A 23,411-nucleotide genomic window follows, 5' to 3' on the forward strand; every position below is an offset into this window, starting at 1 on the left:
AGCTGAGAGTCACCATTTCTGGAATGAAATTTGGGGATCACAACTTTATTCTGTGATCTCGAGATAATGAATGTAATTTTCACAGGATTATAAGAAAACATTCATTTCTTGATGTCACAACATTGAAGTTTTGTTTTCCTGATCGTGAGATGGTGAGATCAAACCAGACTTAACTTCCTGGTTGGCTTCCTGGTTGTTCTGGTTTGGCCGCTTTGGGCTTCCATACCTCTGATATTCTATTGAAAATCTCTCCGGAAACTGAAAAATCTGTACATCTGAAATGTTGATTTCATCATTTCTTCATAAAAATCTGTTTTAAAAACGGTTTTAAAAACTGGCACTGAGGACAATAAAAGAACCTATTGATTATCTGAAGCGTTCTATTGAAAGTGCCTGTCATCAATCAACAAAAAATCAATTTATTTCTGTAGAGAAAACAAAATGTTCTAACAGAATATATTGATCTGCTTGTTACCAGTATTGATACTGATCAGTTATTGTCTCCATCAGGATGCTTATTGATCTGTGATCCCATCAGAAATGAATGTGGAAAAAATGGTGAATATATTTTATTGCTCACTTGAAATGATTTATGTTGATGAACAGATTTGTTGTATTTTAGATGTGTGTGTGTGTGTGTGTGTGTGTGCGTGTTGTGATGCTTGTGATTGGTAACGGTGGGAGTTTAATGATATAATTCCCAAATTTAAGAAATGGATAATACTGTGAACTTTTTTATAGAAAAAAGTTTAAGTGTTTTGTAAATATTTGTGAATTTAGCAGCGTTCGACTACAAAATCTCAGAAAATCTGGTGTTGGGAGAGAAATGTGGTGTTTATTTGTACAGACATCATGTTGGCTTGTCTCAGAGGTTATTTAATAAAATGTGATGATGGACAGTTAAAGTCTGAGCTTGTCTTATTTAAAAAAAAAAAAAACAAATTGGGTCCAATTTTTAGCTTTTGCTCAGGTTTTTGTTTTTATTTTTACACAAAAGCTGCACATTGTCATAATAACTCTCTACATTCCTGTTAGCAACAGCTGCTAAAGCTTCACTAGCTGTCCAGCTGGAGATAAATACTGTCTACTAATTTACTGCCGTAATTTCCTACTTTGTCTCACAAATATTGTGTTTTCTGATTGAGAAAACAAGCATCTACTGCACAGGTGTGCTGTTTCAGCTGGAGGTTGGTTTGCTGTCAGCTGGAAGACACTGAAATCTGATTTTTATTCATTAGAACCGTAAAACACCCTTTTAATGAATACATGTCTGTTTTATGATGGAAGTTCACAAAGCAGAAAACGTGTAAAATAAAGTCGAATTTTAATGGAAAACAAAAACAAATTGAACCATATCTGGATGTTGAGCTTTAAAATGTTTACATAAAATAGAAAACTGAAAAATAAATGTCTATAAACTGTATAAATCTTCCTGTTCAGAGTTTAAAACTAACTATTGCTGCCGGTCATAACGAAGATAGTTCAGTCTATAAGTTACAAACCACACGGCTGGAAATCCATTTCCCTGATCAGATCACAGTCAGACATCTTGGTTGTTTTTGCTCCATGTGTTCTTTCTGAAGAACGTCTACAGACTTCTAGATTGATCATTGGATCGATATAAATCAGTGTGTCGTTAAACAGCTGGTACTTATTCAGAGATGAAGCATGCAGCTGGTAACGTGAACGCAGTCTCTGAAAGTGATAAACAAGAAGCTGTTTCAGACCCACAATGAAATGTCATCCATCGTACAATGAACATAAATACCTGGATGGACAGCCAACATCCGTTATGAACTACTGAAAGAGAAGTTAAAGACCAGAGGAAACAATCTAAAAAATTAAAACCGCAAGCGGTGATATAGGCCCTCGCACCATGGCGCCGCTCGGCATAATGCCACCGCCTCCCCTGGCAACATCCTTCCCATGCCTCTCTCAACCTAAAGTGCAGCCAGACTGCACTTCAGGCCATTTAGGCCTTATGAAGGGTCACTTCCTGTCACCAAGGGGCGGGGCTAATTTATAATCTAATTATTGCCATGGACAAATGTGAAGGATATGACTGGCATCATCTGTAGCGAATTTGGTGCAGGTTGGTTGTTTTTTGTGGGAGTTATGTCAGTTTTCTTTTTCATTGCATCACATCTGCTTTGCTGCCCCGCCTCTCCTAAATGATATCCCCTATTAAAAGAAATAGCACAACTTTTAATCACACATGCCTCTTGAGCATCCTGACTCATTTGGGTTAAAGTTAGATAAAATTCTTAGGAGGAACTTCTCGAAATGCATGGCAAAGAAAATGACAGAAATTACCCCAAAATGGCACCTTTTTCAAAATGGCCGACTAACCTGTTTGATTTAGCCCATATGTCCAAGAGACTTTTTTGAAGGTGCTGGAAGCATCTACAAGTGTGCTGAATTTTATCCATGTCAGTCAATGTAGTGGGCGGGGCTGATTGATTGAAATATTGTAGGGGGCGCTATGGAGCCATTTACTATCTTCTCCACTATATTTTAATTTTACTCTATTAAGGGCATAACTGTCATGACTCATGGCAAGTATGGTGAAGATCAAAGGTTTCATGGCTTTGTTACAGGTACTTCCTGTTTCATGGCGTTGGACCGCCATTCGCCATGTCCCGTTTAGCGTAGCGACTTGAGGTTTTTATTGTGGCATCATGAAAGGGTTTGACATGTTTTGGAGGAGGCTCAAGTGTTTGGGACCATTTGCTTAGAAGCATGACCCTCAAACGTGGAAAAAAACACTTCCTGTTGTAAGTGGGCGGAGCTTAGGTCTAGACCAGCAATGGTCACATTAATCTGTTCAGGACTGATCCCTTATTAATCCCTATAAGTTTTAGGGTGATCAGATCAAAATTGAGAATTTTATAGTGATTTATGATGTCACGCCGCCGCATGGAACTTCGCCATGGTGTCACGGGCACGCCGTGCAGCGCAGAGCAACGTCCTTTACCAGATCTCTTCACCAACATGTTTTGTGATGCCTGTGTGAATTTGGGCCATGTGGCGTCCACCAAGCCAGAGTTATGGGTGTGTGAGCAAAAAACAACACTTTTGACCTCCAGGGGGCGTGACTATTTCATAATCAAAATATTGACATATAGAACTCTGTAGGATGGGACTGCCATCATATCTAGCAAATGTGGTGCAGAAATGTTTATGTGGGAGTTATATCCGTTTAATTTTTCATGGCGAGACGTCAAACTTTGAGGCCCCGCCCCTCGTAAACTAAGTCTCCTATTAGAAGAAATAACACAACATTTAATCACACATGCCTCCTGAACATCCTGAGCAATTTGTGGCTCAGTGGGATAAAAGCTCTAGGACGAGTTCGTTAAAATGCAAGGTGCTAAAACGCCAAAATATTGACTTTGACCTAAAATGGCCGCCTTCCTGTCGACATTTCACCATGACATTAAGAGGATTTTTTGTTCGCCCTAGCATGTAGATCATGTGTATGAATTTTCATAAAGATTAACGACATGCAGTGGCGGGGCACCTAAAATAGGTGGCGGTCTCGTTCAGTTTCGCCCAAACATTCTGGAGCACCTCAAAATATCAAATTTTTCGTATTCCCTTGGGGGGGTACGCAAAATTTGGTGAGTTTTCAAGCACGTTCAGGCCTCCAAAAAAGCACGCGAAGTGTCCGAATAAAAATAATAATAAACACTGCAAATACAATAGGCCTTCGCACCGCCAAGGTGCTCGGGCCTAATAACGCGTTTGTTTTTATTTTGACTGATCTTTCACTGTCCTTCTAGCTTCATTGTTTTACTCTGTACGCTGAATATGAACACCTTGCTTCAGAATCAGGATTTTCTGGATGGTGCATGAGCTTGTGGTTGGGTTCACCACACCCTGTTGACCGTTGCATCCTGCAGAGTTTACATTTATTTACGTTCTTTCTATTCTAAAAAAAAATCCTCATGTCTACAATTATGTTCCACTTCAGGCTTCAATCCCGGACAAGCCCCCAATAGTGTCATGGAATTTAGAAATAAATGTTTGAGAGTAAATAAAATTAATTAATCTGGGGGATGCATTGTATCAGCCACCTGTAGACTACAACAGGTGTTCCTGATGTTCACACCTTCACAGGTGAAGCCATCAAACAATAAAGCCTATGCACCACTCAGATACTCTTAATCCAGCTGCTGCAAGGCTGGTTCAGGTAACATCTCCATCACATCTTTTGAACTTTGAATGACATTTCTGATGAAACCATCATCCTTACAAAACCTCACATTTTTGTCTTCATGGCAACACTTTTTCTGAGATATAATAAATGTAAACAACTTTTGTGTGTTACGGATATTGTTATAGTGTTGCTCAATATTTCCCGACAGAGCGTTGTAGCACCACCATCACCACTGTGGAGGAACGAGAGGAAACCTTCTACTCTGGTGTCCAGTTACCACAAACATCCAAAACACTTGAACTCAAGCCAGAACCCAAACGCTACTCTTCCACTTTAGAGAAGAAAAAAGAAAAACCAGTTTTCCTCAGCCAGCTTGCCCCGGCAGCCGTAAGCTCCGGAGAATCAGCCAGGTTCACCGTCAGAGTGTCTGGCTTTCCCAAACCCACTGTTCAGTGGTCCCACAACGGCAGGACCATTCACAGCTCCTCGGTCTACCAGCTGATAGAGGAAAGGGAACAGTACACGCTGGTCATCACCCAGGTCACGTCTGAGTATGAGGGCGAGTACATGTGCACCGCGACTAACCGGTTTGGTCAGACAACGTGCACCACTTACCTGGAGGTGAAAAAGTCTGACATCAGCCAGGCGGAGAAGTGGGTGGAGAAGATGTTTAAGGTCACAGGTCAACCTCCAACCTTTACGGTTCAGATCCAACCCGTGAGGTGCTCAGAGGGACGAGAAGTTTCTTTTCATTACAAAGCTGCGGGTGACCCAGTTGTCGATGTGAAATGGTTTAAGGGGGCTTTCCAGATCCAGCCCAGCAGAAAGTGCATCATAGTGGCCAACCCGGACGGGTCGGGTCTGATCACATTTAGAAGCGTCAAACAGGAGGACAGCGGCATCTACTTGTGTAAAGCCTCCAACCAATTTGGAGAGGCGGCTTGTAGCGCCGAGCTTGTTGTGTTCAGGGAGTCTGTTTCTCAGAAAGAGGAGCAGCTGACGATGGTTCAGAAGAAAGCTTATAAAGTTTCAGTGTCGGAGCAGGCCACGGAGTCCCGCCTATACCAGGTCAGCGTTCCAGGCCAGGACAAATCCAGGTCCGACCAGATGGTTTACACCATCGGCACAGAGGACAGGCAGGTTATTCCCAGCGAGCATGTGGGTTCACTCAGGGAGGTGGACATCTCTGCTGCCACGGTTCACTGTGAGAAGCTGACCCAGCAGGCGGCGGTGCTTCAGGCTCATGAGACAGAGGAGAGGGTGTCCGCGGTTCCCACCCGCCCTCGCCAAGTCTCAGCTGTTCCTGCTAAGCAGCTGCACACGGCAGCTTTTACATCCTCGGTGGAGGAGAGTCAGGACATGACAGAGCAGCACTGCGATCGCATTCAGAGCCCGGAGGTCAGCCAGCTGCAGGCGGCAACAGAGAAAAGGTCGAAGGTCATGTCAGCTGTAGCCGAGGAGCTAACTCCTCTTTCTACCGTTAGCACAGAGTCTCTGATGGACAGGATTCCTGCGACTGTCCAGCCCATCGCTGAGCCCAAACATCTGGTCAGTGGACACCAAGTGAGCTCTCAGCTGTCCATCATGAAGGAACAGTCAAAGGACATCCCTAGAGCAGAGGAGGAGAAGGGCTACAAGGTGAAGGAAGGAGTTAAGATCTTCTACTCTGCTCAGTTTGCAGAGAAGCAGGTCTTGACGGAAGGGCACATGGCTGAACTGGAAAAAGCTGAACCTTCTGTCACGTCTTCCATCAGGACAGAGCAGCTTCACCCTGTCTTGGCCTCTGTCAGCGAGTCCAAACACACTCTTTCTAAGGATGTGGAGTTCTCCATCCAGAAACCTGCTGAGGAAGCAGCCAAGCTCTGCAAAGACAGACTGATGAAGGCGGCTTTGACTGCTCAGGAGCTGCAGACGCTGCAGGCCGAGCCCACGTTGCAACTGCCCAGTCAGGACAGCGCTCTGTCTGTTCAGTCCCAGGTGGAAAGAGAGCAGCTGCTGCACCTGCAGGTTTTCACAGACCAGGACCTCCTTTCGTCTGAGGAGAGCTTCAGCTGTGAGAAGCCGGCGCCAGAGCTGGCAGGAAGCAGGAAGAGTCCCACTCTGCTGCACACCGTCAGCCAGGACGAGCAACGGACTGTGGTCTGCGAGGACTCATCAGAGTTTGAAGTTAAGGCCGGCTCTGTGACAGTCCAGCCCCAGAAGGAAGCTCCTGCTCTGCTGTTTCTCCAGTCTACCCAGTCTGTGGAGGCGCTGCCCAAAGAGGGCGTCTTCACAGCTCAGAGGCCTGAACAGCAGGTGGCAGCGCAGAAACAGGAAAAATCCCGAAGCTACGCAGCTGTCTCGGAAGAGAGACAAAAACTCACAGCCGACTACCACACGGAGCTGGATCTTTCTGTAACTGGAGTCCAGTCTGAGCTGCACACCGAGCCCAAACCTCAGTCTGTCCTCCAGCTGTCCCACCAGCCTCTGCAGCTGCCGAAAGAGACGCCAATCAGCGTCGACTTCAAGCAGCAAAGAGCTCTGGTCCAGAAGGAGGATCGCTGGAACGTCATGCACATCCCAAGCGTGGCAGAAAGTCCAGCACTAGAGGGTGGTCAAACAGAGACTCTGATGACAGTGGACACGTTCAAGTGTCTGACAGCCATAGAACCAAAAGTCCCCACAGAACTGGTCCAGATTGAGGAGAAGGAGATCTCCACAGAGGCCAGCACCTCACTGGAGGCGGCAGAACAGGACTTCGCGGTTCAGATCCAGGAGGGTCAGTCAATCAGGCAGTCCATAGTAATGGACGAGAAGCGAGTACTGACAGGGGAACTTTACCAGGATTTCACCAAGTCTGAGTCCATCAGGGTTGCCACCAGCATGCACCCCAAACTGGCCTTTGTGGCTCCAGAATCAGAAGACAGAGCCACTCTTCCCAAAGAGATGACATTTGTGATCCAGATTCCCCAACCGTCCAGCATCAACATCCAGCGTCAGCTCAGAGAGGCTCTTCAATCTGCTGTGGCCAGGGACCAGCCAGTCTTACTGGCTGATGTCGTAGGACGATTACAAGCTGTAGACGTTCAGGAGGTCAAAGTTCAGCGAGAGCCCAAGCACTCCATCTTTACCTACCTGATCACCACGACAGGAACCCCCATGGAGATCACTCTGGCTTTCCAGGGTGAGTACCCTCGAACAGCCGACCTCCGGACTGAGCTCCAGGCGGCGTTCCACTCTATTGTGTACCAGGAGGCTCATGTCCTGACCTCAGAGCAGCCGGGCACCATGCAGCTGGACAAACCTCACAGAGCTCAGCTGACCTCCGCCAGGTCCAAGGAGCTGATGTCCTCAGTGGTGGAGACGGTAAGCGTGGCAGAAAGCGCCATGGACTTCAGAGAGGTGAAGTCTCAGGCCGCTTTGCTGAAGACGGAAGCTGCAGCCATGATGGAGTCCACCTCCTCCCAGATCCAAGTTTCCACTGAGACTCACCTGGCGTTTGAGCAGTCAGTGCAGGGTACAAAACAAGAAATGAGCTTGGTGACAATGGAAAGCAGCAAAAAAGAAGCAGCAGCAGCTTCCGTTAGCACCGCTCTGCCTGTTAGCACCGCCCCCACCGGTCAGACTGTGGATGTCAGCATCCAGCAAAAGATCTTTAAAGAGGAGATCACTGTCCCCAGGGTAGAACAGAGAGATTCCCCAGAAGTCCTCATCTCCCTGGAGGACTTAACCATAGAAGAAGACAGTCAGGTAACCTTTAGCACAACCATCAGGTCTGTCACAAAGGTAAACTGGTTTTTCAATGGTGAATTGGTGAAGTCTGGCAAAGAGTTTAAGTGTTCCAAAAACCATGACACATACTCACTGGTTATCAACAAAGCTGTGAAGGAGACGCATCAAGGAAAGTATGTTTGTGAGGCTGAGAATGAAGCCGGCAGGACGACAACGTCTTCAAGACTCACTGTGCTCTCAAGAGGTTTGACAAACAGGAGCGATCCTTGTATCACTCATTCATTCATCCCTTTCCTTCTAGACGCACTATTAATCTACATACATTGGTTCATTTCAAGCCAACGTAGTTTTGGTTTATATTTGCACTTCATAGCTCAGCATGAGCACAGCTACAGGGCACTGGATGGTACTAACCCACTTTCATGGTCACGTTGCTCTCAACGTCACAGCCATGCCAGCTGAGCGTGGTTGTCATGTTGCCGGCCAGCAGGACAGTTTCATGGCCTTGTCATGATCACATTCGCATGTTCACAGCTGGTTCTTTCCTTCAGGTCCATCCTCTCCACATCTCCAGTTGTTTCTTTCTGCATGCATTCAGGTCATTGCTCCATTTTCACAAAGTCTTCCCGCCTCTGCTTCCAACTGGAACCCTAGCCCCATGAGCCCCATGTCTATGTTAGCATGTTAGCCTCTTCTGTCAGGCAGAAGCCATGGGGCTAATGTTCTGGTTCTTTTTCTCCTCCACAGTCACTCCTCCAACCATTGCTGTCCAACCATTCCCTCTCATGATCTGTTGCCTTGTATTTACATGATAAACTCTGATGTCCTGACTAACGTCAGTGTTGTCTCTGCGGCTCAGTGCCGCCTGTTTTCAGGCAGAAAATCACCCCCATTGAGATAAATGTCGGCGGGCACGCCAAGTTCCACTGTGAGATCGAGGACGCTCCAAGCGTGACCTTCAAATGGTTCAAATCTGGAACTGAGATCAGACCGAGTGAGAAGTATCGAATCATCAGCTGCTACACCGGGTCATCTCTGGAGCTCCTGAATCCTGTGAAGGCCGACAGCGCCGAGTACAGCTGCAAGGCCTCCAACAAGCATGGCACGGCCGATTGCGCCGCCTCGCTCCTAGTCACCGGTGAGATCCCAACGGGAACATCTTCCTTTTTTACTGTTGTGTGCACTGGCGAGCGAGCAAGAGAGAAAAATAATTATCCACTCTGAGCTGAGAGTTGGTCTGATTTAGTCTGGTTGGTTATCCCGTGTGATCCACATCTATCACCCAGCTGGTCACGCCTGAGTGTTTGTGATATTGGTTTGTTCTTTATCATGTTAAAGTGCTGTGTGTGTTCTACCTGCTCTCCATAGAGATGTACCCGCCGGTATTTGTTTCAAAACCAGAGCCAATGACTTTATATGAGGGCAAACAGGCCGTCTTCCAGTGCTCGCTCACTGGATCTGCCCCCATGGAGGTGGTCTGGCACAAGGACAACATAGCCATGTCCTCTGGAGGGAACTATGTGATGAAATGTGAAAAGAACAGGTATTCTCTTCATATTAAGCGGTTGGAGCTGAGCGATCAGGGGGTGTACCTGTGCAAGGCCTCCAACAGCGTCGGCACCGCGACGTTTAACACTGAGCTTAAGGTGATCAAGCAGCCCAGCTTCATTAGGCGCTGCGAGCCGGCGTCGGCAGCCGTCAATCAGCTACTGAGGCTGGAGTGTCAGGTGGACGTGGACACAGGTGTGACCGTCACCTGGACCAGGGACGGTAAAAAGGTCCACCAGAGCATGGATTGTAAACTGTCCTTTGAAGACAAAGTGGCTGTTCTTGAGATTCCCAAGTCCAAGCTGAAGGACAGTGGGACATACATGTGCACGGCCATGAATGAGGCTGGAAGCTCCTCTTGTGAGGCGGTGGTAACGGTTCAAGGTAAGATCTTCACAAGATGGTGGTTTTACTGCACGCTGCTGCTAACCCTCCCCAGCGGTGTCATCTGGTTCTGTATTCCTTCACTCTGTGGGTCACCACTTCCCATGTAAGTCTGTGTATTTTCTGAACTGAAAACTCTTTTCAGAGCCTCCGTCTTTTGTCAAGAAGCTGGAGCATAAGCTAACATGGAAGCAGGGGGTGTCTGCACGCCTGCAGTGCAGCATTAAGGGCTCGCCCCCGCTGAACATCCACTGGTTCTGCAACCAGCGCGAGCTCGCTGATGGAGACAAATATAAAGCCTCTTTCAAAGGCGGCATAGCTGCAGTGGACATTCTGAACCCAGTGGTCATAGACGGAGGAACATACACCTGCGAGGTGTCCAACAACACTGGCAGTGAGAGCTGTAGCACGGTTGTAGCAGTGAAAGGTTTGTCCCGTCTTTTGTTAACGTCCCATTCAGTTCAGCAGGTAGAAACTGACTCACTTTCACCCTATGAAACCCAGAACCGCCGTCCGTAAGAAAAGAGCTGCAGACGGTGGAGGTGGTGAAGGGAGCAGCTGCTCAGATGGAGTGTCGCATCACGGGAACTTCCCCTTTTGAGATCAGCTGGTTGAAAAATAAGAAAGCAATCTCAAGTGATCAGAAGTATAATATAATCTCTGAAGATTCCCTGTCGATCCTGGAGATCCGTAGCTTTGAGAGTGCAGATGTTGGAGATTATCAGTGTGTTATATCCAACGATGTGGGGAAAGTCAGCAGCAAGGCCTCGGCCAAGCTGAAAGGTTAGTAAGGCTGCTGCTAGCGGAGCGTAAACCTGCTTTCACAGCTGATTTTAACCTCCTGTGTTCCCGTAGAACCACCCACTTTCTCAAAGAGAGTGGAGAGTGTCACAGCGATGCTGGGAAACCCTGGCAAGCTGCAGGGAACCCTTAAGGGTTCGGCTCCCATTGCTGTCAAATGGACCAAAGACTCTGAGACACTCAGAGATGATGATCCAAATATCAGGATGCAGTTTGAGAATAATGTGGTGAGCTTGTCCATAATGTCGGTGGCCATCAGCCACGGTGGCAGATACTCCTGCCAGGCCCAGAATGAAGCCGGGCAACAGACGTGTGAGGCCACCCTCACCGTCCAAGGTCAGACGGATGCATCTGTCTCACTGTGTGGACATCCACAGCGTCTTTCTCTTAATAACCGACAGGTCTTTCTTACACCAGAACCCGCCAGAATCGTAGAACCGGCCGAGTCCATCAGCGTGACGGCGGGGGACTCTGCCACATTGGAGTGCATGATCTCTGGAAGTCCTGAGCTCAGAGTGTCGTGGTTTAAAGACGGGAAAGAGATGATGAGTGGACATAAATATAAGATGAGCCTGAAGGACAATGTGGCCTCCATGAAGATCCTCTCTGCAGAGAGAGGAGACACCGCAGAGTTCAGGATGGAAGTGGCCAATAAAGTCGGGAAGGACCAGTGCACATGCTCTGTCACGGTTTTAGGTCAGCTCCAGCTTTCTGTCCACGCCATATGGCCTCTTAACCCAATCACCTGGGTCTGGGTTAGTCCTGGATCATGCCTAGTCCTGGTATTACTCAGTACTGGGTCAGATTTAATCCTGGATCTGACTTAATCCTTTGGTCTGGGTGTAATTTAGTCCTCTTTAAACTTGGTCCTGTGTGGCTTAGTCCTGGGCTAACTCAGTCCTGATCCGACTAAGTCCTGGGCCTAGCTTAGTCCTGGATCTGAATTAGTCCTGGTTTGATGAAGTCAAAGTTTAACTTAGTCCTGTTTTGACTCAGTCTGAATAAGTCCTCGGTCTGGCTTAGTCATGGATCTGGCCTAGTCCTGAATCTGGTTTAGTCTGGGTATTACTTAGGCACTGTCAAACTTAGTTCTGGATCTGGCCTAGTCCTGGGTTTGATATAGGTCTGGTTGTAATTTAGTCCCATGTTAAACCTACTTCTGTGTCTAACTTAGTCCTGGTATGACTTTGTTCAAGTTCAATTCAGTCCTAGTTTGACTGAATGTGGTCTAACTGGGTCTCAGTCCAGTTATTTTCCTAACTGAGTTAACGTTTCCTCTTCAACAACTAGATCGGATTGTGCCTCCCACTTTCACCAAATCCTTGAAAAGAGTTGACGGGAGCATTGGGCACGACGTGTCTCTGGACTGCAAGGTGTCCGGCTCCCAACCTATGACCGTAGTTTGGTTCAAGGACGAGCAGGAAGTCCAGTCTGGATCTAAACTCCAGTCTGAGTTCAGAGACGGATCCGCCTCGCTGAGAGTCTCTCGACTGGAGAAGTCAGACTCCGGGGTTTATACATGTAGAGCCAGCAACTCCGCTGGCTTCAAGGAGACCAGCGGGACACTCTACATCCAAGGTCCTCTATCTGTCCCATGTTGTCTCGTGTTTTCCTCTGTGGTCCTATGTTGTTTGAATGTTGTCCCTTGTAGTCCCAGGTTGTCCCACAATGTTGTATATTATGTCATGTTGTCCCTTTTGGTCCCGTACGGTCCCATGTGGTCTGTGTCTAAAACTTTGTCTTGTTGCTGGCCTGCAGAACCTCCGGTGTTCACCATGAAACCAGAAAACCAGGATGTTATACCAGGAACAACAGTGTCATTCACAGTGTCTTTCACTGGGACGGCTCCTCTGGCCGTCCGGTGGTTCAGGGACGAGAAGGAGGTCCAAACTGGAGGCATGTATTTCATAAAGAAAGACACTTCGTCCAGCTCTCTGGAGCTTCACTCTGTGAAACCCAGCCACTCCTCCAGATACACCTGCCAGGTGTCCAATGATGCCGGGAAGGTGGACTGCAGTGCCGTGCTCTTTGTGAAAGGTGCCCATGAGTGGCTGCATGTCTTTGCCGTGTGACACTAACCCGTCTTCTGTCCCGTAACCGGTCTTAACCTCTTCTCTCAGAGCCACCTGTCTTTGTGAAGAAGCTGGACGCTATCAAACTGGTCACCAGCGGCGACTTGGCCAGGCTGCAGTGCAGAGTGACGGGCAGCCCGGTTATCTCTTTTAGATGGTTAAAGGATGAAATGGAAATTCTCTCGGGTCCCCGACACACCATCACCTGCACGGATATGGAGGCAGTTTTAGAGGTGGCCCAGTGCACGCTGGAGGACACTGGAGATTATGTGTGCATAGCGTCCAGCGATGCCGGCAGTGATCGCTGCTGCAGCACGGTGACGATCAAAGGTCTGTTGTTGGGCAGATGACTCAGATCTTGGTTTTTAGTTTCATTTGGATGCAGCCATGTCTCACTGACCTGTTGTTTTGTAGAACCGCCTCAGTTTGTGCGTAGTCTGGAGTCCAGAGATGTGGTGAAAGGTTCTGAGATGATGATGGAATGCCAGGTCTCTGGTTCTGCCCCGTTCACTGTGTCCTTCTACAAAAACTCTAAAGTGATCAGAAACGATAAGAGACACAAGATCACAGTGAAGGAGGACCTGCTGGTCCTGCAGGTTCAGGCTGTGGAGGCCTCAGATGTCGGTTTGTACCAGTGTACGGTAGAGAACGAAGTGGGCAGAACGTCCTGTGAATGTCAAGTAACCCTGAAAGGTTTGTTTCAGTCTCATGACTGTCTTTCATAAAGTGGATCTCAGTTTTCAGTCTGTCTTTCACGCCAAGCTCTGTGTTGGTTTTATAAACTGTACCAGAGGGTCCGTCACGGGGCACCTACTGTACCAGAGGGTCCGTCACGGGGCACCTACTGTACCAGAGGGTCCGTCACGGGGCACCTACTGTACCAGAGGGTCCGTCACGGGGCACCTACGTTCTGTTAAAGAAAGAAAAATCCATCTGCAACTACAGTTCCAATGAAGCTGGTATTTTGCAAATATTGACATGTTTTCAACGCGAATCCTGCAACAGGCTCCAGTAAAGCTGGACAAGATCACGTTTGCCTTTGTTTATACCATCTTTCCTTTTAACATGTTGGAAGTGAGACATTGATTTGTGAAGCTTTGTAGGTAGAATTATTTGTAGTTCTTGCTGGACGTGTAGGACTTTGTTGACCGTCTCCGTTATGGGAGACAGGTCTGGACTGCGGGCAGGACTGTCTGATTTACTGCAAAGCCACGCTGTTGAAGCTCCTGCAGAATGTAAATTGGCATTGTCTTGTTGAAATACACTAAAAAAGATGTGGCTCGTTCAGAAGGGTCCTTCGCAGATATGCAGGTCATTAATACACTCCCATACCATCACACATAACTCTCCAGATGGTCCTTTTCTGGAGGTCTTTCTGGGTATTTTGGCTTTACATGGTGAAGTTTTACCTTGTAGCCAGAGCGATGAACTGTTTTCTGAAGTCTTCCTGATTCCAGGAGGTGATGCTCTTTACACAGTGATGCTCTTTCTAATGCAGAAATTTGAGAAATGTTGAATTTAATCTGTTATTAAGTGGTGAACTTTGCTCCATCCTTTTTTGGGAACCTCTTTGGGGAAAGCTCCTTTTACACCCAGCGCAGACCTGTTTCCGGGGAACCTGGTCCCAACACCCTGTCTCAGCTTTACTGGACACGTTGCAGGCTGAAAGAATATTTAAAAAACACAGTAAAATTTACCAGTTGGAACACAAAATGTCTTCGCAGTGGATTAAACCCAAGAATGTAGATCTGATGCGACATGTCCAAAGGACGCGTCCTGTGTCCTTAAAGGTCTTCAGTAAAGTGTGTTTCTTTGTGATTGGTGTTCATCAGCCAGTCTCCACCCAGTAACAGCTCCAGTAAGAGCTCCAGTAGCCAGCAACTGGTCCAGTGACTGGCCCAGTGACTGGTCCACTGACTGGTCCAGTGACTGGTCCAGTAACTGGTCCATTGACAGGTGCACTGACTGGTCCAGTAACTGGTCCATTGACTGGTGCACTGACTGGTCCAGTAACTGGTCCACTGTCTGGTCCATTGACTGGTCCACTGACTGGTCCAGTAACTGGTCCATTGACTGGTCCAGTAACTGGTCCACTGTTTGGTCCACTGACTGGTCCAGTAACTGGTCCATTGACAGGTGCACTGACTGGTCCAGTAACTGGTCCACTGTCTGGTCCATTGACTGGTCCACTGACTGGTCCAGTAACTGGTCCATTGACTGGTCCAGTAACTGGTCCACTGTTTGGTCCACTGACTGGTCCAGTAACTGGTCCATTGACAGGTGCACTGACTGGTCCAGTAACTGGTCCACTGTCTGGTCCATTGACTGGTCCACTGTCTGGTCCATTGACTGGTCCACTGTCTGGTCCATTGACTGGTCCACTGGCTGGTCCATTGACTGGTCCACTGGCTGGTCCAGTAACTGGTCCATTGACTGGTGCACTGACTGGTCCATTGACTGGTGCACTGACTGGTCCAGTAACTGGTCCACTGTCTGGTCCATTGACTGGTCCACTGTCTGGTCCACTGTCTGGTCCATTGACTGGTCCACTGTCTGGTCCATTGACTGGTCCACTGTCTGGTCCATTGACTGGTCCACTGGCTGGTCCATTGACTGGTCCACTGGCTGGTCCATTGACTGGCCCACTGGCTGGTGCACTGACTGGTCCAGTAACTGGTGCACTGACTGGTCCAGTAACTGGTCCATTGACTGGTGCACTGACTGGTCCATTGACTGGTGCACTGACTGGTCCATTGACTGGTCCAGTAACCAATCCAGTGACTGTGGAACGTCTTTCTGTCTGTAATGGGACGCATCACTGGTTGCCACAGCTGGATCAGGAACTTGCATCTGATTGGTCCAGATGTCTGAACCAGCTGCTGGTGGTTGCGAGACGTTAACAGCATCCATGAAACCTGCTTTCCTCTAGAACCTCCGTCATTTGTCCAAAAGCTGGAGAACCAGAGTTTGCTGGTGGGCGGTGATGTTAGTCTGCGGTGCAAAGTGCGGGGGTCCGAGCCCTTGTCCGTCTCCTGGCTGAAGGACAACCACGAGCTGAGAGAGGCGGTAAACGTCCACATGGTGTACGAGAACGGAAGCGCCGTGCTGAGCATCAGCAGCCTGCAGAGGCATCATGGAGGCAGATACTCCTGCCAGGCTCAGAATCAGGCCGGCAGCCAGACCTGCTCTGCTGAGCTGACCGTCAAAGGTTCGTCCCAGTCCTCACCAACTGGTTTACTGGTTCACATCCCCCCACAGCCTCATGAGGGTCAGGGTCAGGTTCTAGTAGGTCTAGTGGGTTTAGATCAGAGATCTTCCCGGTTCCAGATATAACCTGGTCTCCAGCTGGCCCACGGCAGGAAAGCAGTCCGAACCAGTACCAGTACATGATCCACATGTTTACATTAAGGATTAGTCTATAAAATATAATAAACATCCTGAATTTTTCATTAGTTAAAGATTATAAGTTAAAACAAAATTTTACCTAATTTTATCATTTATTTTATTTAATATTTTAAGATAATTTATTAATAATAATTAAATTATTTTGAATATATTTATACGTATTCTATTAAATAATTTATATATAATGTATATATGATATGTATAAAACATTTATTTAAAAACAAATGAATTTTTAAATGTATATAAACAGATAATTAATAAATAATAAATAAAATTTGTTAATGTCAGCATCAAATATATGTGAATTTCAAATTTAATCTGTGATTTTATTATTTGACATATTTACATGTTTACATTGGATCTACAAAACAACGTCACATTTCCAGAAACTACAGACTGGGCCTGTCCTGGTCCGGTTTTGGCCCCCAGGCTGAATATTTGAGACCCCTGGTTTAGCTTCAGGTTCTGACCGTTCTGCTTGGCATCCCAGAGCCGGCGCGGGTCACTGACCAGACCAAGTCCATCAGCGTGACCCAGGGAGACCCGGCCACGCTGGAGGCCCGGTTCTCGGGCACCAGGCCCCTGAAGGCCCGCTGGCTAAGGGCCGGCAAGGAGCTGACGTTGGGCCAGAGGTACAAAGTCCAGACCTCAGAGTCCAGCTCAGTGCTGAAGATTCTGAAAACAGAGAAAAGCGACGGCGGTGAATTCACGTTTGAGGTTTCTAACGACGTGGGCCGAAGTTCCTGCGAGGCCTCGCTCACCGTTCTGGGTCAGTTCTCCTGGAGAACCGTAGCTAGCCTGCTTTACCCGGTCCGGATGGTTAACGACTGTTCCCTCTGCCCACGTCAGATCAAGTCATTCCCCCGAGCTTCACCAGGAGGCTGAGGCAGGTGGAAGGGATCACCGGCTCCTTCGCCCAGCTGGACTGTCTGGTGTCCGGTTCCCTGCCCGTAGCCGTGCAGTGGTTCAAGGATGAGCAGGAGATCCAGACCAGCCACAAACACAAATCCACCTTCTTTGAGAACGTTGCTTCTCTGGAGATCTCAGACCTGAGCGGTAAAGATGGCGGCAGCTACACCTGCATGGCCACAAACCGAGCGGGGACCGTCCAGTGCTCGGGGAACCTACTGGTCAAAGGTCCGTAGCCTTTCGCCGGAGCCGTCCAAGCACAGCTGAGCTTGCTAAAGAACTTCTTCTCTTTTCCAGAACCGCCGCTCATACTGGAAAAGCCCGAGTCCATGAATGTGTTACCGGGCTCAAAGGTCCGGTTTAATGTTCTGGTCTCCGGCACGCCGCCGCTGACCATCAGATGGTTTAGGAAGCAGAAGGAGATCCTTTCCAGCGCCGACTGCTCTGTGATGAAAGACAGCAGCTCCAGCAGTCTGGAGATCTTCTTCGCTAAGAGCAGCGACTCTGGAGAATATGTGTGTGAGATCCAGAACCAAGTGGGTTCTGCTTCCTGCCAGGCCTCGCTCTTCGTCAAAGGTTCTGATCCGGTTTATTCATACATGCATGTTCTGGTTTCTGACCCGGTGGACCGTGTGTTCCGGCTGGTTTCGGCTGGTTTCGGCTGGTTCCGGCTGGTTCCGGCTGGTTTCGGCTGGTTCCGGCTGGTTCCGGCTGGTTTCGGCTGGTTCCGGCTGGTTCCGGCTGGTTTCGGCTTGTTCCGGCTGGTTCCGGCTGGTTTCGGCTGGTTCCGGCTGGTTCCGGCTGGTTTCGGCTGGTTCCGGCTGGTTTCGGCTGGTTCCGCCTGGTTCCGGCTGGTTTCGGCTGGTTTCGGCTGGTTCCGGCTGGTTCCGGCTGGTTCCGGCTGGTTTCGGCTTGTTCCGGCTTGTTCCGGCTGGTTCCGGCTGGTTTCGGCTGGTTTCGGCTGGTTCCGGCTGGTTTCGGCTGGTTTCGGCTGGTTTCGGCTGGTTCCGGCTGGTTTCGGCTGGTTCCGGCTGGTTCCGGCTGGTTTCGGCTGGTTCCGGCTGGTTCCGGCTGGTTTCGGCATGTTCCGGCTTGTTCCGGCTGGTTTCGGCTGGTTCCGGCTGGTTCCGGCTGGTTCCGGCTGGTTCCGGCTGGTTCCGGCTGGTTTCCGGCTGGTTTCGCTGTTCCGGCTGGTTCCGGTGGTTTCGGCTGGTTCCGGCTGGTTCCGGCTGGTTTCGGCTGGTTCCGGCTGGTTCCGGCTGGTTTCGGCTGGTTCCGGCTGGTTTCGGCTGGTTTCGGCTGGTTCCGGCTGGTTCCGGCTGGTTCCGGCTGGTTTCGGCTGGTTTCGGCTGGTTCCGGCTGGTTCCGGCTGGTTTCGGCTGGGTTCCGGCTGGTTCCGGCTGGTTTCGGCTGGTTCCGGCTGGTTCCGGCTGGTTCCGGCTGGTTTCGGCTTGTTCCGGCTGGTTCCGGCTGGTTTCGGCTGGTTCCGGCTGGTTTCGGCTGGTTCCGGCTGGTTTCGGCTGGTTCGGCTGGTTCCGGCTGGTTCCGGCTGGTTTCGGCTGGTTCCGGCTGGTTCCGGCTGGTTTCGGCTTGTTTCCGGCTGGTTCCGGCTGGTTCCGGCTGGTTCCGGCTGGTTTCGGCTGGTTCCGGCTGGTTTCCGGCTGGTTTCGGCTGGTTTCGGCTGGTTCCGGCTGGTTTCGGCTGGTTTCGGCTGGTTCCGGCTGGTTCCGGCTGGTTTCGGCTGGTTCCGGCTGGTTTCGGCTTGTTCCGGCTGGTTTCGGCTGGTTCCGGCTGGTTCCGGCTGGTTCCGGCTGGTTTCGGCTGGTTCCGGCTGGTTTCGGCTGGTTCGGCTGGTTCCGGCTGGTTTCCGGCTGGTTTCGGCTGGTTCCGGCTGGTTCGGCTGGTTCCGGCTGGTTCCGGCTGGTTTCGGCTGGTTCCGGCTGGTTTCGGCTTGTTCCGGCTGGTTCCGGCTGGTTTCGGCTGGTTCCGGCTGGTTCCGGCTGGTTCCGGTCGGCTGGTTTCGGCTGGTTCCGGCTGGTTTCGGCTGGTTCCGGCTGGTTCCGGCTGGTTTCGGCTGGTTCCGGCTGGTTTCGGCTTGTTCCGGCTGGTTCCGGCTGGTTTCGGCTGGTTCCGGCTGGTTTCGGCTGGTTCCGGCTGGTTCCGGCTGGTTCCGGCTGGTTTCGGCTGGTTTCGGCTGGTTCCGGCTGGTTTCGGCTGGTTCCGGCTGGTTCCGGCTGGTTTCGGCTGGTTCCGCCTGGTTCCGCCTGGTTTCGGACTCCAGCGCCGTGCCATGGGCGTGTCACGCCTGACTCTTTATCCTGATAAACAGAAATGTATTCTGTATTCATGTATTCATCCAATCAGAATCACTGCAGCGATATGACATCATCATCCTCAGATGATTGACAGCCTGAAGCGGAAATCTGCTAACGGCTCGGTAACGGTTCTGTTGGGTTTTCTCTGGGTTTTAGAGCCTCCTACGTTCTCCCGGACGCCGCCCCCGGTGTCGGTGGTGCGGCCCGCCCAGAACAAGGTGTTTGAGTGCCAGGTGAGCGGCACACCTGAGATAGACATCTATTGGTTCAAAGATGGCGGTGAGATCAGCTCCGGCGAGCGCTACAAGCTCGCCTTCCTAAACTCTGTAGCCACGCTGGAGGTCCTGCGCGGCCGACGCCAAACATGGAGGCGTTTACTTCTGCGAGGCGCGCAATGAGGCCGGCAGCGAGAGCTGCAGCATGGAGCTGAAGGTCAAAGGTCAGTGAAGCTGCCGGAGAGGTTCTGGTTCTGGTGATTCACCTGGAGCTGAAGTCGGAGCGGTTGGAGGCTCTCTGTGACGTTTGTCTTGTCCCGCCTCAGAGCCGCCAGCTTTTATTAAAGAGCCGAGTCCGGCGGATGTGGTGCCAGGATCCAGCTGCTGCCTTCAGGGTCAGGTGTCTGGAACGGGTCCGTTTCAGGTCACATGGCATAAAGATGCGAAGCCGATCCGGCCCAGCGCTAAACACGGCTTCAGCCAGGCCGACGGCGCCGTGGGGCTGGAGGTGCACCGCCCTGCGACGCGGCAGACGTCGGCGAATACCAGCTAACGGTGGCTAACGAGGTGGGAAGCTGTAGCTGTAAGACCACCCTGAGCCTGAAAGGTCCCGTCCCTTACTCATCTATTTATTTACTTATTTATTTACTTGTTTACTTATTTATTTACTTGTTTATGTATCTATCTAATGGGAAGTGTATAAATGTCTGTCTGAATGTAACGTGGTATTCGTGGTGAAATCGGACCATTCCTCGCCTGGCGGCCGAACAGAGGCGGCGTGTTTCAGCCGGTTGATGCAGAGCGCCGTGGTCGTTGTGGGGAACATGGCGGAGTTTCAGTGTGTGGCGGGCGGCTCGCCCGTCCTCTCTGTTCAGTGGCAGAAGGATGACAACTGGATCCTGGACGATCCAGACATTCAGAGAACGTTTGAGAACAACGTGGCGACTCTCAGGATTGGCGCCTGCGAGGCGGCTCATGCTGGGAAATATACCTGCCAGGTGGCGAATGAGGCGGGTCGGGACCAGTGCTGGGCCCGTCTCACGGTGCAAGGTAACCTGCGGTTAAGCGGCCTGGTTAGCAGGGTGAGGTGGGCAGGTGAGTAAAGGTGTGGCTGTGTTTGGTTGTAGAGCCTCCTCAGATCACAGAGAAGCCTGAGGAGATGCAGGTGACGGTGGGCGACCCGGTCAGCCTGGACTGCCGGGTGAAAGGCTCTCCGGAGCTCCGGGTGAGGTGGACGAAGGACGGCAGGGAGCTGCGGTCCGTCCGGTGCCACAAGCTGACCTTTGACCAAAACGTCAGCAGCCTGAAGATCCAGGTGGCGGAGAAAGGCGACGAAGGAGACTACGTGTTGGAGGTGGAGAACCACATCGGCAGCTGCTCCGGCCGAGTCCGGCTGCTGGTCGTAGGTCGGTGCGACAGACACGCCCGCCGTGCCGGCGCTGCCCCGCCGCCACCCGGCGCCGTCTCATGTCCTTCTTCCTGTTTTGGTGACAGAGCAAGCGATTGGGCCGAGCTTCGTCAAGCCACTGCAGGACACGCAGGAGGTTCTGGGCTCCTTCGTTCAGATCTGCTGTAAGATCTCCGGCTCCCTCCCCATCGCCGTGGAGTGGCGGAAAGACGGCCAGAAAATCTCCAGCGGCGTCAAACACAAGCTGGTCCAGCAGGACAACGCCGTTTCCATGGAGATAGAGCAGCTGGAGCGCTCCGACGCGGGAAGCTACTCCTGCCGGCTGAGCAACGCCGCAGGAAGCTGCGAGTGCAGCTGCTCCCTGAGGGTCAAAGGTCAGCTTCAGCCTCCGTCGGCCCGCAGCAGGGCGAGCAGGTCTTTAACCCGGTCCGTCTTGTCCTCTTCAGAACCGCCCAGCTTTGTGGCGCCGCTGGAGCCGCAGGTGGCTCTCCCCAAGTCCGCCGTGCGCTTCAGAAGCACGTTTAAAGGCACGCCGCCGTTCACCATCAAGTGGTTCAAGGACGACTTGGAGCTCTTGACCGGACCCGGCTGTCTGACGGGTCAGGACCAGGAGTCCTGCTTCTTAGAGCTGAACTCCGCCGCCGCTGGCCACAGCGGCCTTTACTCCTGCCAAGTCAGCAACGGCGCCGGCTCGGTCCGCTGCAGCGCCGAGCTCGCCGTCAAAGGTTGGGAGGCGGCTTCTTCCATCTCGTCCACCCGAGTGTCTTTCTGCGTCACCTCCTGCTAACCACCGCCTGCTCCTCCTGGACTCCTCCTGCTAACCACCGCCTGCTCCTCCTGGACTCCTCCTGCTAACCACCGCCTGCTCCTCCTGGACTCCTCCTGCTAACCACCGCCTGCTCCTCCTGGACTCCTCCTGCTAACCACCGCCTGCTCCTCCTGGACTCCTCCTGCTAACCACCGCCTGCTCCTCCTGGACTCCTCCTGCTAACCACCGCCTGCTCCTCCTGGACTCCTCCTGCTAACCACCGCCTGCTCCTCCTGGACTCCTCCTGCTAACCACTGCCTGCTCCTCCTGGACTCCTCCTGCTAACCACCGCCTGCTCCTCCTGGACTCCTCCTGCTAACCACCGCCTGCTCCTCCTGCTAACCATCACCTGCTCCTCCTGGACTCCTCCTGCTAACCATCACCTGCTCCTCCTGGACTCCTCCTGCTAACCATCACCTGCTCCTCCTGGACTCCTCCTGCTAACCATCACCTGCTCCTCCTGCTAACCATCACCTGCTCCTCCTGCTAACCATCACCTGCTCCTCCTGGACTCCTCCTGGACTCCTCCTGCTCCGGCTGCTAATGTTTCTGTGTTTGGGTTTTCCAGAACCAGCCGAGTTTGTGCTGAAACTTCCGGCCACTAAGTTTGTGAAGCGGGGCGAGTCGCTCCGTCTGGAGTGTAAAGCCGCCGGCTCCGCCCCCCTGAGAGCCGCCTGGTACAAACACGACGCCAGGCTCTCGGACGGGGGCAACTGCAGGATCTGGTTTTCCGACTCGGTGGCGGTCCTGGAGCTGCTGTCCAGCTGCTTTGACGATGACGGAGTTTACAGCTGCGAGGTTCAGAACGATGCTGGCAGCGCTAGCTGCAGCACCACGCTAACGGTGAAAGGTCAGCCTCTCCTCTCCCTTCCCGCCTCACGTCCCGCTGCTTAAAGCTGGAATCTGTAACAGCTGGAATTCCTTCCATGTGGTGACAAATGTCCTTTCTTGACGTTAACAAACCGTTTTCAGTAACATAACTCTGCTGGTAAATCCTAACCTCAGCTCGCCGCGCTGCCTTTCACACGTTAAAATAAAATCATCTTTCACCTTCCGCCTCGACCCACCTCCCCCCGAACTCCTCCATATGTCCCTAATCCACTAACTAACCATCCCACCTACCTGCAGCCAGCAGGTGGTCCGACGGGAGACGGCACCGCGGTCGCGCAGCGTTCTCCGATCTGAGTGAGTTTTAACCTTGAAATCAACAAAAAGGCTGAAAATGACCTGATTTTGGTTTTTAAATGTTTTTATGGACCAATCACAGACAGGCTCCAAGATGGGAGGGGCTTATGGGATCGGCATGTTTGGGTCAGAGATGGTAAAGTCTCGTTGACGACGATTCGGGCCAGGATGGGTCCAGACAGCACGGCTCAGACTGGTTTGTCTGGGACAGAAGACTGGTCAGGATGTTTTACATGTAAAAAGGTTGGAGGCGTCCCGCACCTGGACCAGTTCTGGCCCACAGAACCCTTTCCATGGTCCAGGCCAATCAGCTGGCCTGCCATGACATCACATGGTTACGTGGCTCCATCACTGTCTGGCTGAAGCCCCGCCCACAAGGTGAAGGCGCCGTACCTAGGCCTAACGAGGTTCCTGCTATCTGGTCGGTTAGCTAACCGTAAACTGGAACCTGGACAGGTGGCCTGTCCTACAGGCGGGGACACCTGGACAGG

General features: G+C 51.0%; 2 protein-coding genes across 2 annotated transcripts in view; both read left to right on the top strand.

The window, feature by feature from the left end:
- The window catches only part of LOC306766733 (titin-like), a 377,999-nt gene that overhangs the window by 69,060 nt on the left and 285,528 nt on the right, over positions 1–23,411 (top strand). The window contains 2 exon segments of the mRNA XM_079254554.1: positions 8,730–9,008; positions 22,304–22,585. Coding sequence (XP_079110680.1) covers positions 8,730–9,008; positions 22,304–22,585 — 561 coding nt within the window.
- On the top strand, positions 9,241–20,120 carry LOC306766473 (titin-like; the record flags this gene model as incomplete). The annotated part of the gene is made up of 15 exons (XM_079254253.1): positions 9,241–9,802; positions 9,948–10,229; positions 10,307–10,585; positions 10,658–10,939; positions 11,021–11,299; positions 11,894–12,181; positions 12,362–12,640; positions 12,724–13,005; positions 13,090–13,368; positions 15,605–15,883; positions 16,571–16,849; positions 16,930–17,217; positions 17,287–17,565; positions 19,461–19,743; positions 19,846–20,120. 14 exons carry the CDS (start codon positions 9,241–9,243, stop codon positions 19,700–19,702), a joined length of 4,179 nt encoding a protein of 1,392 aa, XP_079110379.1. The 3' UTR covers positions 19,703–19,743; positions 19,846–20,120.

This window comes from Telmatherina bonti, assembly GCF_933228915.1.
Source record: "Telmatherina bonti genome assembly, chromosome: 15".
NCBI lineage: Eukaryota > Metazoa > Chordata > Actinopteri > Atheriniformes > Telmatherinidae > Telmatherina > Telmatherina bonti.